At 46.3% G+C, this 16,155-nt stretch overlaps 1 protein-coding gene and 1 long non-coding RNA gene across 6 annotated transcripts in view; one reads left to right on the top strand and one right to left on the bottom strand.

Annotated features, from left to right (window-relative positions):
- PLEKHG1 (pleckstrin homology and RhoGEF domain containing G1) overlaps positions 1–16,155 on the bottom strand; it is a 229,913-nt gene that overhangs the window by 23,728 nt on the left and 190,030 nt on the right. For all 4 annotated transcript variants that reach the window (XM_078447461.2, XM_078447462.2, XM_078447460.2 and 1 more), the window contains 5 exons: positions 12,317–12,467; positions 8,432–8,563; positions 5,479–5,661; positions 5,290–5,385; positions 5,011–5,097 (listed from right to left, as the gene is read on the bottom strand). In XM_078447461.2, the coding sequence (XP_078303587.2) occupies positions 5,011–5,097; positions 5,290–5,385; positions 5,479–5,661; positions 8,432–8,563; positions 12,317–12,467 (649 nt within the window). The remainder of the gene's footprint in view (positions 1–5,010; positions 5,098–5,289; positions 5,386–5,478; positions 5,662–8,431; positions 8,564–12,316; positions 12,468–16,155) is intronic.
- On the top strand, positions 1,364–12,042 carry LOC144616437 (uncharacterized). Of its 2 annotated transcripts, XR_013555815.1 has the most exons (4): positions 1,364–1,534; positions 7,709–7,939; positions 8,330–8,548; positions 11,902–12,041. It is a non-coding gene; the product is annotated as an uncharacterized LOC144616437 (long non-coding RNA). The 2 variants fall into 2 exon arrangements; XR_013555814.2 differs by lacking the exon at positions 1,364–1,534 and having other exon boundaries at positions 7,163–7,939; positions 11,902–12,042.

The following is a 16,155-nucleotide window of genomic DNA, read 5'->3' as shown; positions in this document are numbered from 1 at the left end:
TGGGCCAGATAAACCTTGACCGGGGCTTCCTTCACACATCTTTCTCCCCACCTCAACGCTCACAGCTTTACTGCTTTGAGGCTTCTGGCTATTGTCCCTGTTGCCAATGTGGTTAACGTTTAGGGAGATATAAAGAGATGGTTAATGGGGCGCCTGGGTGGTTCAGTCGGTTAAGTGCCCGACTTCAGCTCCGGTCACGATCTCGCGGTCCGCGAGTTCGAGCTCCGCGTCGGGCTCTGGGCTGATGGCCCAGAGCCTGGAGCCTGCTTCGGAGTCTGTGTCTCCCTCTCTCTCTGCCCCTCCCCCGTTCATGCTCTGTCTCTCTCTGTCTCAAAAATAAATAAACGTTAAAAAAAAAAAAAAAAAAAAGAGATGGTTAATGACCCTGACATGAGTCATTTTGCCTGAGGATTCAAAGAGGGAAAAAAAATTAGTTTAGGTAGAACTCCTCTCACGTCATTTTCATTTTTCAGAGGTCGTGTAACATAACTGACGGACATCAGACTAAAAATCACCTTAAAAATAATTTTTCTTGTATTTTGCCACAATCCGTGATAGCACAGTGAAAACATTTGGGCGAACTGGTAATGTTTAGGGGCTCAGTCGGTTAAGCGTCTGACTCTTGATTTTGGGTCAGGTCATGATCTCCTGGTTTCTGAGTTCAAGCCCCACACTGGGCTCTGTGCTGACAGTGCGGATTCCGTCTGGGATTCCGTCTCTCTCTGCCCCTTCCCTGCTCACACTTATGTGTTCTCTCTCTCTCTCAAAATAAATAAAACAAACTTAAAAAAATAAAAATAAATGGTAATATCTAGTTAAAAAAAAAAAGGGTGGTGAAGGGGTGCCCGAGTGGCTCAGTTGTTTAAGCGTCTGACTCTTTTTTTCAGTTCAGGTCGTGATCTTCCAGTTCGTGGGATCGAGCCCCACATCAGGCTCTGTGCTGATGGTGTGGAGCCTGCTTGAGATTCTCTCCCTCCCTCTCTCTCTGGCCCTCCCTGCTCATGCTCCCTCTCTCCCCCCCAAAAATAAAGTAAAAAAAATAAATAAATAAAGGAGGAGGAAGGTTTAAAAAAAAAAAAAAAAGGCTTGATGAAGCCACCCTAAGTCTGAGATAACAAATGCATACATTTTGTAACACTGATATTTTTATCATATATTCGGAGTTTGCAATGACTAGTTGGAATTAATTTCAAACGCCAATGTGAGCTCAGTTTCTGTGAAGTGCCCTTAAAGGACCAGGTGATTATACAAACTGCAAAAGCCTCTCCCTTTCTGTCTTTATTCTCAACCAGGACGAGAGTGAGTTTATACACTACGTATATGAATAAACACGACGGCTATTTCCAAGAAGCTTTCTGGTATCTATAAACTTGACTTGACGAACTCGGTATTTATTTTTCCTGTCTTGACATTTCATTTCAGGAAAGTACAGTTCCCACATCTTCCTCTAGGAGTCAGCCAGGGACCATCGCCGAATTAAAGGAACTCAAGGAAGCTGGGAGGAGCCACTAACAGGAATTTCCATCAGCTTGTGGTAACACTGGTAGACGGCTGTGATGCATTTTTTGATGTTCACAAAAATTCCTCATTATGCATTTCTTTTACCTAATAGGAATACACAGATTTTGAAAGCTTTAGAGAAAAAAAAAAAATAAGAAAAAGCCTTGAAGAAAGAAGTGGAGGGTTTAGCTTAATAATAATCCTGCTTCAATAAAGTAGAAAATTATCATCACATTATAGGGGATGAAGTCTATTAAATAAGTGAATTTTCGTTGCCATTGGGGGCAATATGGTTAAGGCTTGCTCTCCGCAGCCAGCCAGACCTGTGTCTGACTCAGGCTCACTCATGCACTCGCCACATAAACTTGGGCAGTTCACTTAACGTCCCTGACCTTCTGCTTTTATTTCTCCATAATGGGGTGAGTAAGATCTTTCTCGTAAGGTGGTTTGCTGAGGCCGAACTAAAGACACAAAGCAGTTAGCACACTGTACGTGTGTTCTAGAAGTTGTGGCGGAACAAGTAACGCTTCGATTGTAAAAGGGCCAGGGTCAGGGTCAGGAATTTGGGTACAGAGATACACCTGCCTTGTGACTGTATTCATCATTTTAACGCACAAAGGGAAACCCCCGTGGAACCCACACATCTTGTGTAGGAGAAAGAGGACAGGTATGTCAGCCAGCCTTGCTTTGTAATGGCCTTGCAGAATCCTCTGGCAGTTTTGATTTTCCCAGTTCACCGGTGAACCAGAGGTGGGGCATGTCAAAGACACTGGGTCATTGCTCAGAAGGGCATAGAAGGGCATTCCGAGGCACAGGGCCAGCAACCCACTAACCAACCACGAAGAAAACGCCGTCACCTCTCTGCATGAGCTGCACCTTCCAGCTCTCGACACTCGGATGAAATGAGACTCATGCTTAACTCAAAGCACACCCCTTTGCACACTCACTTCCTGGGCACAAGATCATTGCCGACAGCCCCTGAGAACGAGCTTCGAGTGCTCTGCAAAATACCCAGAGTGAAATGGACTCTGTTTTTTCCGCAACGTTCACGTTTCTTATTTCCCCCTAGTTCTACCCCCATGGCCGTCATCCCGCTTTCTGTTCCACGTCACTCCCGCCCCGCCCAGCAAGGACCATGTCACCATCCGTTGTCACCGCTGACAATGTATTCTCCACCCTTACCTCACGCCACTTTTTCTCTGACAACCTTTTCCTCCGCTCCAGAACAGCGACACACAATCAGAAGCGGCCCCAGGACCTTAGCAGCACTGAGAACTGCTTTGCTTCTAAGGCAGGGGCTCTACAAGTCTCTACTTCAGCTACAGACCTCCGTATTTCCACCTGCCCACCTTTGGCTGCTCTTGCGCCGGTTCCTGGACTCTACAGCCAGCAGTCCTTCAAGCCATGCCCAGTCTCCTGGGTGCCTTCCCTCTCCGCTCAGCCCGGAAATCCCGCTCGGTCACCGCACCCATGTGCTGATTAGCACCCACCTTCCCCCGTCCTGTTAACCTTCCCCTGTACTGGCTCTGCTGACCTTCACCTTGGGGAACCCACCTGCGCTATGGTTCCTCAACACTTGTTTCCAAGTTGCTGAGCAGATTTTTAAATTACCTCACCGCACTGATCCATGGTGGCCCCCCGCCCCCCAAAATGGCTCCCAAAGTGCATTCCTCCGCTCACCTTTCCGCTCTCCTTCCCTTTCTCCTTCCCTCCGCCGACAGTCACGTCCACGGCGTGCTTCACCTGCACCAGGTGTCTCACTCCTCAAACCACCGCCTGGTAAGTGTTCTGAACTGTGTTCAAGAAGTCTGTTCCCAGCCTGCCTCTTCTCATTTCCGCTTTTTTCCGCCATGCACTGCAGTCTCTCCTTTATCTCTCGGTTGCCAACCCGTGTACCCACTCTTCTGTTGGAGTCTGCCTCGCCCCCTGCAGCCCTGCAGACGGTTGCCCCCTCACGCTCTCTGAGATCCTTTTCTTCCTCTGTCAGCACAGCTTTCTCCTTGGGTTTTCTTAGGGCCTCCCACCTAACCCCTTTTGGTGGTGCTCTAAGTCCCCATGGATGTTGGGATTCCCAGGGCTTCTTTCCTTCACGCGCTTTCCTGGGCCATCCTCTCAAAGCTCGGGGCCTCAGTCGCTGTCTGTGTCAAGAGAGCCTCCAGGCCCGCAGCTTCCAAGACCTGAATTTCCACCTGGGGCCGACCCGCCTCCCAGCACGCACTTGTGAGAGCTTCTCTTCACTCCCATCCAACTGGTTCCTCTCCTTATCTCAGAACTCCACACCGTCCTCTGGGCTCAACCCCTGACTCATGCTTGACTCCCATCTCTCTCTTTCCTCATGCGCTTCGTGGGTGACAGACCATTGCTCAACCTCTCTGAGAGCTTTTGCACCTGCCCCCCCCCCCCGCCCCCCGTTGCCGTGGCTCCCCCGAAGGGCCCCTCGTCTCTTTGCTAGACGACTGTGGCGGCTTGCTCATTCTTCTTCCGCCTCCAGTGTCACTTCGTCAACTCATCTGTCACACGGTCTCTAAAGTCACCCTTTCAGAACACAGGGGCCACCCTGCCAGCCCTTCCTCCGAAGCCTCCGGTGGTTTCCCACCGCCGATGCGCTCGGACTTCTTAGGCCTTCGAGACCTTCAGAGCCCAGCGGACTGCCTTCCGCTTGTCCGGCCTCACCCCCTACTCCATCTCCTGAGGATTCAGCCCTTCCGCCAAGGCACGGTCTGTGAGCTGTGAACATGATGCCCCCATTCACAAGGAAGGCATTTCCTTCCTTTCCTTATTCAACTGTAATTGAACACATTATCCTTCCACAACACTTGGTTTATACCTCTGTTAATTCTTCCTGTTTAGCGAACAGTTCGTTGTGTGCGTGGCTACCTCCCTCATCTACAAACTCCCTCACAGCTGAGTCTGTATTTTCTTTCCCTTAGCATTCCCACAGAACCGCAGCTAGCTCTATTCACAATAGCTGCTTAGTATAGCTTCGAATACTTCTCATAACTGTACTCTACTATTTCTCTAGAAATTTTCCTGTAGTCTTTTCCTTCCTCAAGCCCCAAAGCAAAACAACCACAATAAAAAAAAAAAAAACTTCCACAATCTCCCTATATGTGAATCTTTTTTTTTAAATGTTTATTTACCTTATTTTTGAGAGAGAGAGAGAGAGAGAGAGAGGGAGTCAGAGCATGAGCGAGGGAGGGGCAGTGAGAGAGGGAGATACAGAATCCAAACCAGGCTCCAGACTCTGAGCTGCCAGCACAGAGCCCAACGTGGGGCTTGAACCCACAAACCATGAGATCGTGACCTCAGCCAAAGTCAGATGCTTAACCGACTGAGCCACCCCAGTGGCCCTGTGAATCTTTTTAACATACGTGGCTAATTTAGTTGATCCCATAAATATCCTATCTCCCAATTTTCTTTATTTCAGAGTTGAACATTTATTGCCCTCAGGCTGCCTTCTAGGACTTGGATGACCTCACATTTTATTGTTTGTGGACCTCGGCATCTTACCTTAGCTGGAATTTTTGCCGCATGGTTCTCCAGGATCAGTCTCTTCAGGTGCAGAACCCACAGGCGCTTGTCTTGCTGGGATTTGGCCTAGCGGAAGGAAATGCGGACGGTCAGACGACTCACGTCTCTACCACGAGCGAGATTCAGACACTCCCATAACCCTCTGACGAGACGGGAAACACACCGTGTGGCCAGAAGGCTCTGGAAAGGCCGGCTGGCCCACGGCGCCCATCGTTTACAAGAGCGAACCCTGCAGGGAGGGGAGGCCTCTGCTGTTACCTGAACCGTGTGCTGCAGCTTGGGGTTCTTATAGTGGAAGACGCTGAAGCTGAGAGGCTCCTTTGGTATCACTTCCACGAGCATGAGGTTGCCACACTGAGCAGGAGAGCAGAGAGAGGGTGAGGTGCACTTGGAGGAGAAAGGGACGAGCGGCCGAAGCCCTTGCCCATGGCCAACGTTCAGACCTACCAGGATATGAGCTTTGTACGTAAACGTGTCGTCTCTCTTCTTTGTGATCAGAAGCAGCTTGTCAAAGAGGAAGAGCGTCCGCTCATTCTTGGCCCGCTGGATGCGAAAGGTCCCTTCGAGCACCAGTTCCCCATAGCTGGTCAGGTCTGGCCCTTTCCAGTTAGTGAGCAGACTCTGTATCTCCTGAAAAAGTGACCATTCTGTGTGATTAAACAAGAGATGGGAAGCCATGGAAGAGAGGGAAAGGTCTCCCGTTTGCTGAATCTCAAGAGTGGTGTCTGAATATTCTATGACAGGGCCTAATGGGTCTATTTGGTATCCAGTGGTGTCTAATGATCCGTGACCCAAATCCACATTTAAAAAAAGATTTTTTTTCAATGTTTATTTTTGAGAGACAGAAATAGAACATGAGTGAGGGAGGGGCAGAGAGAGAGGGAGACACAGAATCGGAAGCAGGCTCCAGGCTCCAAGCTGTCAGCACAGAGCCCGATGCAGGGGTTGAACCCACGAATCAGGAGATGGCGACCTGAGCGAAAGTCGGAAGCTTAACCGACTGAGCCACTCAGGTGCCCTGACCTATATCCACATTTATGGGGGTTGTCACATAAGGGCTAACAGAAATGAATCGAGTTGTTAGTTGATGAGTTGCCAATTACTTATTTCCGCTCCTTGATAATCCCTCTCCTGTGGCTGATGGCAGCAGTTATGTCTCTCAAAAGCTAGGTAAAGAGGCGACTGGCATGTGACCTTCTCAGAGAGCCATCCTTTCCTTGACTTTCTCACCCATATTCTCTGCAGAAAACCTTCAGAGCTATTGCTGTGGAAACCTTTTTCCAGAAACTGAAATCCATACTACATATAAGTAACTCAAAACTAAAGCCTGTGACAAATCACGTAAGAGACATCTTAGAAATTTCCTGATGTCAATCCCATTTATTTGGGGAAAGGAAATTAATTTCATTACCATTATGTTTTTAATGGTGCTCGCTAAATATAAATTGAGACCATGATCCTGAGGTACCTTTGGGATTTTATTGTACACCCATATCAATGTTCTTTAAGAAAGCTGATTTTTTATTGTTTTGAAAAATGAAAATATTCACAAAGAGCATTTAATTAAGCAGTCCCCATACAGGACACCCCAAATGTCCATGGGTTGAAAGTGGAAATGGGCGGTAATGGAGATAAAAGTCTGAGCCTGAGCCTGATTTAGCAATGTCTGCAGAATGCCAAACAGATTTACAAGGTCTAAAAAAACAGTCATTTAGCCATTTCCGAATATGCAATAGACATTAAGTCCACAAAACATCTGGATGATGAACTATTAAACCTTTTCTTACTGTTACAAAAAAAAAGACACGACCTGAAAGATTAGAATGTTGCCTTCCCTTGATTTTTGATAGTCTATTGCATCACATCATACTCTGGCTGCCTATAGATGCATCTTATGGTTTTGCTTAAATTTATGGGCTGAATAATGTATCTTTTTTCCTGAGTTTCCACAGATACTCTACACAGCATGGCGTCACTTTGGGCTTTTATGTCTCACTCCAGGGACACGAAGGAGGCTGCCACCAGCCTCTAGACCAACATAAACATTTTTTTTTAAGTTTATTTATTTTTTTGAGAGAGAGAGAGAGAGAGAGAGAGAGAGAGAGCGCGCGCACAGGGTAGAGGCAGAGACAGAGGGAGAGAGAGAGAATCCCAAGCAGACTCCACACTCTCAGTGCAAAGCCCGATGGGAACTTGAACTCACAAACCGTGAGATCATGACCTGAGCTGAAATCAAGAGTTGGATGCTTAACTGACTGAGCCACCCAGGTGCCCCTAACCTTTTTTTTTTTCTTTCATGTTTATTTATTTTGAGAGAGAGCAAGAGGGATGGAGAGAGAGAAACAGAGAGAGAGAGAGAGAAAGAACGAATGGGGGAGGGGCAGAGAGAGGCAGAGAGAAAGAATCCCAAGCAGGCTCTGCACTCTCAGCGCAGAGCCCAATGAGAGCTCGAACTCACAAACTGCGAGATCATGACCTGAACTGAAATCAACAGTTGGGCACTTAACCAACTGAGCCACCCAGGCACCCCAACCTTTTATTTTTAAAAAGTGCATTTTTTTATGTGCCTGGGACACGATCCCTGGCTTAGCATTTATCAAAAGTTCCCACAGGTTTAGGGTCCAAAATGTTGGTGTTGGAAGGGGTCTTCGCAAACCCCTGGTCTGTCTTATTTTAGAAAGGAGGAAACTAACACACAGTAGACGGCCTCCTCCCGAGTAGAACACTGCAAAGGACCTGCTTCCAGACTTAGCTCTCCTTTGTCTGGGTCCCGGCCCCATCACCACCCATGGACCACCTCACAATTCTGCATTAACTAGTGAGAGCGGAAAAGAGGCTGAAAAACCCTTTCAACAGCTTGGAAGAAAGCTGCTTTCAGCAAGAATTACTTCTTTGTCATTAACATAAGGTAAGGAAGGGCTTGGGAGACTCCAATTTTTTATTTATTTTATTTTTTAATTTTTTTATTTATTTTTGAGACAGAGAGAGACAGAGCATGAACAGGGGAAGGGCAGAGAGAGAGGGAGACACAGAATCTGAAGCAGGCTCCAGGCTCTGAGCTGTCAACACAGAGCCTGATGCAGGGCTCGAACTCACAAACCGTGAGATCATGACCTGAGCCGAAGTCAGATGCTTAACCGACTGAGCCACCCAGGCGCCCCAAGGGAGACTCCAATTTTTAACTTGGGTTACTGAAGGGGCTCCGAGCAAACTATTAGTTTAAAAGTTATAAAGTAACTTCTCGTAAACACCGCGTTAAACAGCGATCAGTATTAGCCATGTCCCGATCTTTCTTCAGATGTGATGAAGGCCACGGGTGACATCCAACGCTTGAGCAGCCTTAATACCTGATGTGGAAAGAAGTCAGTGTGCCAGCGGGGCTGCTGTTTCGAGGGTTTACCTGTAGCCGGACCGCGTGTTCGTGTTTCCTCTTCATGTCATTGATGTGCCAGGCCACTCGCTGCATCGTGTCAATAGCATCAAGCACCACATCATAGCCTTCTGTGTCCTTGTCAAGGTGATTTTCTATTTCCTTGGGGGGGAAAAAAAGGAGCCGGTCATTTTCATTATTTTTCTCCTATCGCCAATGAAACATAGTACCTCTGTGACGTGTTCCTCATATATTATTTTTGCCTATTTATTTACACACGAGCAGCGTGCCTTAAGAGTTTGAGATAACTTACCAGAAATACCTACAACAAAGTGGTAAGATAGGGACAAAGACGGGGCTAGGACAACCAGCAATAGAGTAGAATTTCATGACGAGGAGGATAAAACAAAACATGATAGAGTCCATTAAGTCTCTTAGAGATGTTACAGTAGATACAAGAGTTGATGTTATAGTTGGAGACTGCCGGGTTTCCTGGTAGCCAATGTAATATAAGAAAAAAGAAAACAGGGGTGCCTGGGTAGCTCGGTCCGTTCAGCGTCTAACTCTTGATTTTGGCTCTGGTCATGATCTCATGGTTCATGAGGTCCGGCCCCATGCCGGGCTCTGTGCTGGCGGTAAGGAGCCTGCTTGGGATTCTCTCTCCCTCTCTCTCTCTGCCCCTCCCCTGCTTGTGTGTGAGCACACACACACATTCTCTCTCTCTCTCAAAATAAATAAACATTAAAAAATATTTAAAAAAGAAAAAAAGAAAACACACTTTTTTTTTTTCTCCCAGGGGAAATAAAATGTCTCAAGCAGGATTTCATATGTAACAGAGTCAAACACAGAGCGGCCATTATCTTTAAAAGTACCTCTACAGCAAGGGCCTTTTCATGTAGTCAAGGCTTTAAAGCCCAAATGAAGTTCATAAGCACTTAGCACTGAGTTTCACAATCCTAGGGGCACAAAAGGGCCATGAGCTCTGCTCCAATTCTTTCCAGCACATAAGACATATGTCCCTAGCCTTCTCAAGAGTCTAAGGACAGGGACTATTGTATCATTTATTTAATCTTTTATCTACTCAATAGTAACCACGGAAGAGCTGGGTGGTCAATACATGCTTATTAAGTTGAAGCTCTATCTTTTTACAATGACAACAGTAACCTATATACATACATAAAACAGTAGGAAGATATTATAATTAATTAGATCATTTCTAGGGCGTCTATGATAGGCATGAACATTAAGTCCAAGGTTGGAGATTGAATCTTATGGTATAACTTATGAAAGTTAGTTCCATTATTTTATAGTCCTACCTCATAAATCTCTGTTTACTTTTACTAAATACTCAAGTTTTCCACCTAGCTAAAAACTGGGAAGGAATTCACATTTTCTTTCTACACTTAAACTCAGCTGCTGGAAAGGTCCTATGAAACCATACCACTAAAGTAACAACTCCCAGGTAAGCTTCAGATCAACAGCAAATTAACAAAAAATAATAATTTCTGGGGCACCTGGGTGGCTCAGTTGGTTAAGCGTCCGACTCTTGATTTTGGCTCAGGTCCTGAGCTCACAGTTCGTGGGATCAAACCCCAAGTCTGGTTCTGCTCTGTGGGTAGAGCCTGCTTGGGATATTCTCTCTCTCTCTCTCTCTCTCTCTCTCTCTCAAAATGAGTAAATAAACTTGAAAATGATAATTTCTTCTTCTGGCCTGAGAGGCAATCCTGTTCAATGACAAACAGACTCAGGAGTACAGAGTGTATTCTTGTGTGGTTCTTCATGGATGGCTACCCAACTTTGAAGTGATGTAAATGACACAGAAGGAATGCTCTAAATCAACCATAAAAGCAAAAATACTTCAGAGGCAACCGGAAGTTAGTTTTCGATTAATCTAACCACTGTTCTTCTGTACCAACCGCTACAGACTGAATGCCTGTGTCCCCACAAAAGCCACATGTTGAAGCCCTAACCCCCATTGTGCCTGTATTAGGAAGTGGGGCCTTTGGGTGGTGATTAGGTTATGAGAGTGGAGCCCTCATGGATGGGATTAGTGTTCTTATAGTAAAAGGCGAAAGATTTATACGATCTGAAGAGAAACCAGAGTATGGGATTACTGTTCTTATAAAAGGGATCCCAGGGAGGTCTCTTGCCTCTCTCCACCGTGTAAAGAAACAAGGAGCTCGCAGTCTGAACCCAGGACAGGGATATCACCAGAACCTGACCATGCTGGCGCCATGATCCTGGCCTTCTAGCTTCCAGAACTATGAGAAATAAGTTGTTAAGCCCCCCAGGTTATGTTGTTACAGCAGCCTGAACTAAGATACCAGCTCCTTATTTAGAGGGTAAGGGCCATTTTTCCTATTAATTACCTCTTTGTAAGGACCTTGTTACGTCCGACATGCTTAAGTAACTGCCACCTTAGACGCTGCTTGGCTAGAGGCTGTATTTAGAGATTACTGAGATGCACTAGTCTTAAATGCTATATTAGCACAATCCAGCGGAGATCTATCCTGGGAGAGGTATTATTTATTTGAGAGTTATTTGGACACTGATGTAGCAAATTAATCCTCCTAATCTAAGAGGTCACTAGTATTAGTGTGACAATTAAAGCAATATCCCTGATGTGGCTTCATAGGACACAAGATTCTCCAAACGTGAGCCACCCAGGCAGACAGACAAAGCTGAGAAGTTTCTAGCTTTGAGAAGTTGGACCATAAGCTTCCTTAAAATTGTAGATGTGTGTGAACTGAGCAAAACTGGAATGATTATCCAAGTGGGAAACCTGGAATCATTTAACAAGAAACATAAATTGCAGGCATGTTGATACAGAGAAGAGCTCTGGATTAAAATATTTTTAAGAAAAGGTTTTTAATGGAGGACAAAAATAATAAAACAAAAACAATAGCTCATTTTTATGGATGGCCTGTGAGGCACAATGAACATGGACAACTTACAGGATTTGAACCCAGGCAGGACTGACCCAGTGGCTGACTCCTAACCACCGTGCCATGCCTTCCTCATATGATAAAGGCGATCGAATCCTACTTACTCAGTGGAGATTATTTGCAACAAAACTTTCCCCCAATTTTATCAGCTTCCTTAGAGGGTCAGACATGAGCAAGTGGGAGCTATATCTACGCTTGTTTCTTCTTTTTAAAAAATTTTTTGTTTAACATTTATTCATTTTTGAGAGTGAGAGAGACAGAGCATGAGCGGGGGAGGGTCAGAGAGAGAAGGAGACACAGAATCGGAAGCAGGCTCCAGGCTCTGAGCTATCAGCCCAGAGCCTGACGCGGGGCTCAAACTCACAGACTGTGAGATCGTGACCTGAGCCGAAGTCGGACGCTCAACCACTGAGCCACCCAGGCACCTCTCTACCCTTGTTTCTAAAGCCTCCTTGAATTGTGTACAAGTAATGGGAAATGAAATAAATACCCTGAAGCGATGCTAAGCCCAGCTCAAGATCACTCATCACACCCCTCATCTGTCTTCTTTTTCAGCCCTTCTCTTTGCTCAGGCAAGAGCCAATCTACGATAGCTCTCCTCCCCAACTGCCTCCTGAAGCCAGGCTCGTGGAAATCAAATAAAACACACACAAAAAATCTGTTTTTCGTTAAGATGACAGCTCTCTGCCTGAAACTGTTCACTGCCCGGAGTGAGGTACTCCCATGCCCTATCAGAATCAGAGCTAAGATGAATCTTTTTGCTTGGCTGGTGTCAATGGGGCTGCGGGCCCAGAATATAAATATCTCTAATTCCTCCAAGCAGATTAGTCAGTTGTAAAGTATGAATGTGGAAAATGTTTCCATATGTCCACAGCCTTTTCTGATATTTCCCCCCCCCCCGCCTCGACTTAATATATATACGCCAAATCCCCATCCCTTGGAAGGTATTCAAGTGTGGGCAGAAACTTACATGCAAAAGGAGATGATACTTGAGAATCCGCTGAACTGGTTTCAAGAGATAGGAGCCCAGAGGCAGTGAGTGTTTCAAAGTTTCCTGACGTTCCCTGAAGAATTTGGCCAGCATCTTGTTCCGCAGGCACTCTGTTAGCACAGCCACTGATCTGCAACAAGAATATATATTTTCACCCGAGTTGTAATGGTAAGACGAGTTCTTCAAGTTGTAATGTATTGGTAAGATTATTTATTTATTTTGAGAGAGAGGGAGAGAGAGGATCCCAAGCAGGCTCTGCACGGTCAGCACAGAGCCCGATGCGGGGCCCAAACTCGTGAACTGTGAGATCATGACCTGAGTAGAAACCAAGAGTCGGACGCTTCACTGACTGAACTACCCAGGTGCCCCAGGTACTCAAGTTTTAATGGCGAACGTAAGTGTAAATGGCCTAAAACAGGTAGGGTAGCAACAGAGCTATAGCTAGACCAAAGTGCCTCTGGACGGATTAGAAAAAGGTATCTCTTGGGGTGGATGGATGAGAAAAAGGCACTATGGGGGGCTCCTGGCTCAGTTGGTTAAGGGTCCGACTTTGGCTCAGGTCATGATCTCACAGTTCACAAGCTCGAGCCCTGAGTTGGGCTCTGACAGCTCAGACTCTGGAGCCTTCTTCGGATTCTGTGTCTCCCGATCTCTCTCTCTGCCCGTCTCCTGCTCGTACTCTCTCTCTCTCTCAAAAATAAAAAACATTAAACAAAATTTGTTTTTTTAAAGAAAATGTACCGGGGCGCCTGGGTGGTGCAGTCGGTTAAGCGTCCGACTTCAGCCAGGTCACGATCTCGCGGTCTGTGAGTTCGAGCCCCGCGTCAGGCTCTGGGCTGATGGCTCGGAGCCTGGAGCCTGTTTCCGATTCTGTGTCTCCCTCTCTCTCTCTGCCCCTCCCCCGTTCATGCTCTGTCTCTCTCTGTCCCAAAAATAAATAAAAAACGTTGAAAAAAAAATTTAAAAAAAAAAAAAAAAAAAAAAAGAAAATGTACCAAGAAAAAGGAGCTCTTTCTTCAGCAGATCCAGCCCCGAGCCGGACATTTGTCACCCCTTTTGCTGGTTGCCTTTGTATCATGTACAAACCGTATGATACTCCCTGCAGATCGTTGGAGGCTGTGGCCCACGGGTTAACCTCCCTTTGAACAGATCCCTCTAATGACAGCTTCTGAAACAGCTAGAGAACCTCCTCTCTTAGGGAGTGTGCCTCCCTCAGTGTACTAGGAAAGCAGGTCAGAGTTCCGTCTGCGTCCCAGCCCCCCAAAAGGTAATTAAGTAGACCCCGCCCCCAACATCCCAAAGGACTAGTTGAAACAGTGTTCCTACCTTATACATAAAAGCTAGTGGGCTTCTGGAGTCACACACACAAGTAAATTAAAATCTTATGTTCTCATAACTGAGAAGAAAGCAGGTGGAAGTAATTTCAGCCCCTTTCTCCCCAAGTCAGTCATGTTTTCAGGATTAATTTAGAAAATTAGAGCCAAACAACAAAACAAGACTCCTTGGAAGGAAGTGAAATGGAGGTCCGAATCAACCTATTAGAATCACTTTTGTGCCCATCTGCTTTGAGAAGTATCTGTTCAAACGGGTTTATTTCCCACATAAGTGGAGATTTCAAAACTATTCTTTATCATGTAGCCAAGGGTTTTTTCTAAGGTTCTTCAGAGGCAGAACCAGTTGCCCAGTTGCCCTTTGGCCATATGAAGGCTTGAGCTCTTACCCACAGACAGGATACCTGCAACCAATTCTGAGTGCACCAAACTCCAGATTCAGGGCACAGGCAGACATCTGAGGACAATGACCCGACAGGGCCTGCACCCCTTGCCGGGGAAAGGAGGGAGGGCTTGTGTCTCTTCAAGATGAAACTATTGGGGCGTGATGGGTATGAAGAAGGTGGACATCTGTCAAGGTGTGCCGGCGACATTTAATATCCCCAGCTTGGATCCGAAGGGAGAAGAAATGTTGTCAGGTGGGCTGAAACACTCAGCACTCTTCGCTTGTTAAGACAGGGGAACGGAAACCTGGGGCCTCAGACAGCAAACTGATTGGAGACGAGGGGACAAGAGGAAATCTTTTTCTAGGGATATGAAAACCACACGATTGGGCAAGAGCCAGATGCGCCTGCCTCACTGAGCCTGCCTGTCGAGCATCTCTCTGCTAACGTGTCTCTTTCCTTCGTCAAAGTCAAAGATATAAAATAAGAAAAAAAGATATATACAAAACCCAAAAAGAAAAAAAAAACACTTCCTCCAGGAAACCGTTCTAAACTCTCCTCAAGGGGACTTCCTATTCCTCTTTTTCCTGTACCTTTAGCTTCTAGTACATACCACGAGTCTGGACTCCATTAATTTGTATTCACTCATTTGGTCTTCTCTAACACGCTATTGCATGATTGCATTTAGTGGAGTTTGACGCTGAAAAAAACATAACATTTGCTAGAAGGCAAGGGATATTAGCTCCTATCTCCAGCCAATACACACGGAGCTTGGGACCATGCTCCATGAATGACAGGCTCTTAAAATCTGTGTCCTTGCTCAAATGATTTTGCCTGTCCTTTGACCCTGAAGCAGCCTCGTATAGAAAAAGCGGCCTTTATTCTGTACTTTCCTTTCTTACTGCTAAGTCAGAAAAATCTTAATATAAACTTCCCAAACTACAAATTCAGATGTTATTTCTTTGAATGACATGTTTATGATGAAATTTACACACCTGCCCCCCAACAAGCCCCTCTAGTATCTCTCATCCTGATAATTGTGTCCAGAAATGTGCTGATGCTTCAGAGTTCGAATGCTGTCCCCACCCCCCTTCCCTTGGTTAGGAGTTTAGTGGAGAAGTTGGGGGCCGATTCTGTGATTTCTCTGGATTGGGGTGTGGTACCATGCCGGTTTTTAGCTTGCGGTCCTCGGGATTTAGTTGGGGCATTCTACAATTTTCTGCTACCTTCAGCACAGAGGTGGAAACAAATACCATAGGAGAGAGGCTTGCTCACGTGAAACTGTGTAAACTGCGTGTGTCTGCTCATAAGGATATGGTGACAAATGTATGAGCTGACATGTGGGTTTTGGTGTTTTTTGTTTGGTTTTTAGGGAAACCTGGCCAATGCACAGTTGGGCGCTAACCAAATAAACCACTGCAGCACAATACCTTGACCCATGTCTAGAGAGGGAGACTAAACTCCTTCAATGGAAAGTATTTGTACATAAATCTCAGTCCCAGGCTTCATGCCTTTTAATCCACACTGGCTTTCTTTTTTTTTTTTTTTTTCCTTAAATTTTTCAATTTTTATTTATTTTTGAGAGACGGAGTGTGAGTGGTGGAGGGGCAGACAGAGAGGGAGACAGAGAAGCCTAAGCAGGCTCCACACTGTCAGCACAGAGCCCCACGCGGGGCTCCAACTCACAAACCGTGAGATCATGACCTGAGCCAAAGTCGGACGCTTAACCGACTGAGCCACCCAGGCGCCCCTGTCCGGACTGGCTTTCCGGGGCCACATCTGAACAGGGTTTCCATTTGTTCTTCCTTGCTGCAGCAGTACTAGGGGCTCAGCCTGCTGGCTTCTCTTCTAGGTGGATCCGGCCAACCACGTCATCCTTAGGGACATGTCTCCACCGAGAGAGGCGACAGGGCACGTAGCTCTTATCTTCCTGGCTCGTCCCCCACGATAACGCCCATCAAGTTCTGCTGATCACGTGGGGAAGTGGCAAAAAGGCACAGGGGTGGGGAGAATCACAAACCTTCAGAAACTTCACAAGGATGTAGTAGCTTTGGGTCTGAGGTTGGGGAAACCTCGATTCGGATTCTAGCTGGGCCGCCCGTCA

The sequence above is a fragment of the Panthera onca genome, chromosome B2 (genome assembly GCF_046562875.1).
Source record: "Panthera onca isolate mPanOnc1 chromosome B2, mPanOnc1 haplotype 2, whole genome shotgun sequence".
NCBI lineage: Eukaryota > Metazoa > Chordata > Mammalia > Carnivora > Felidae > Panthera > Panthera onca.
The sequence above is the reverse complement of the archived record's forward strand: the minus strand, read 5'-3'. Positions and strand labels throughout refer to the sequence as shown.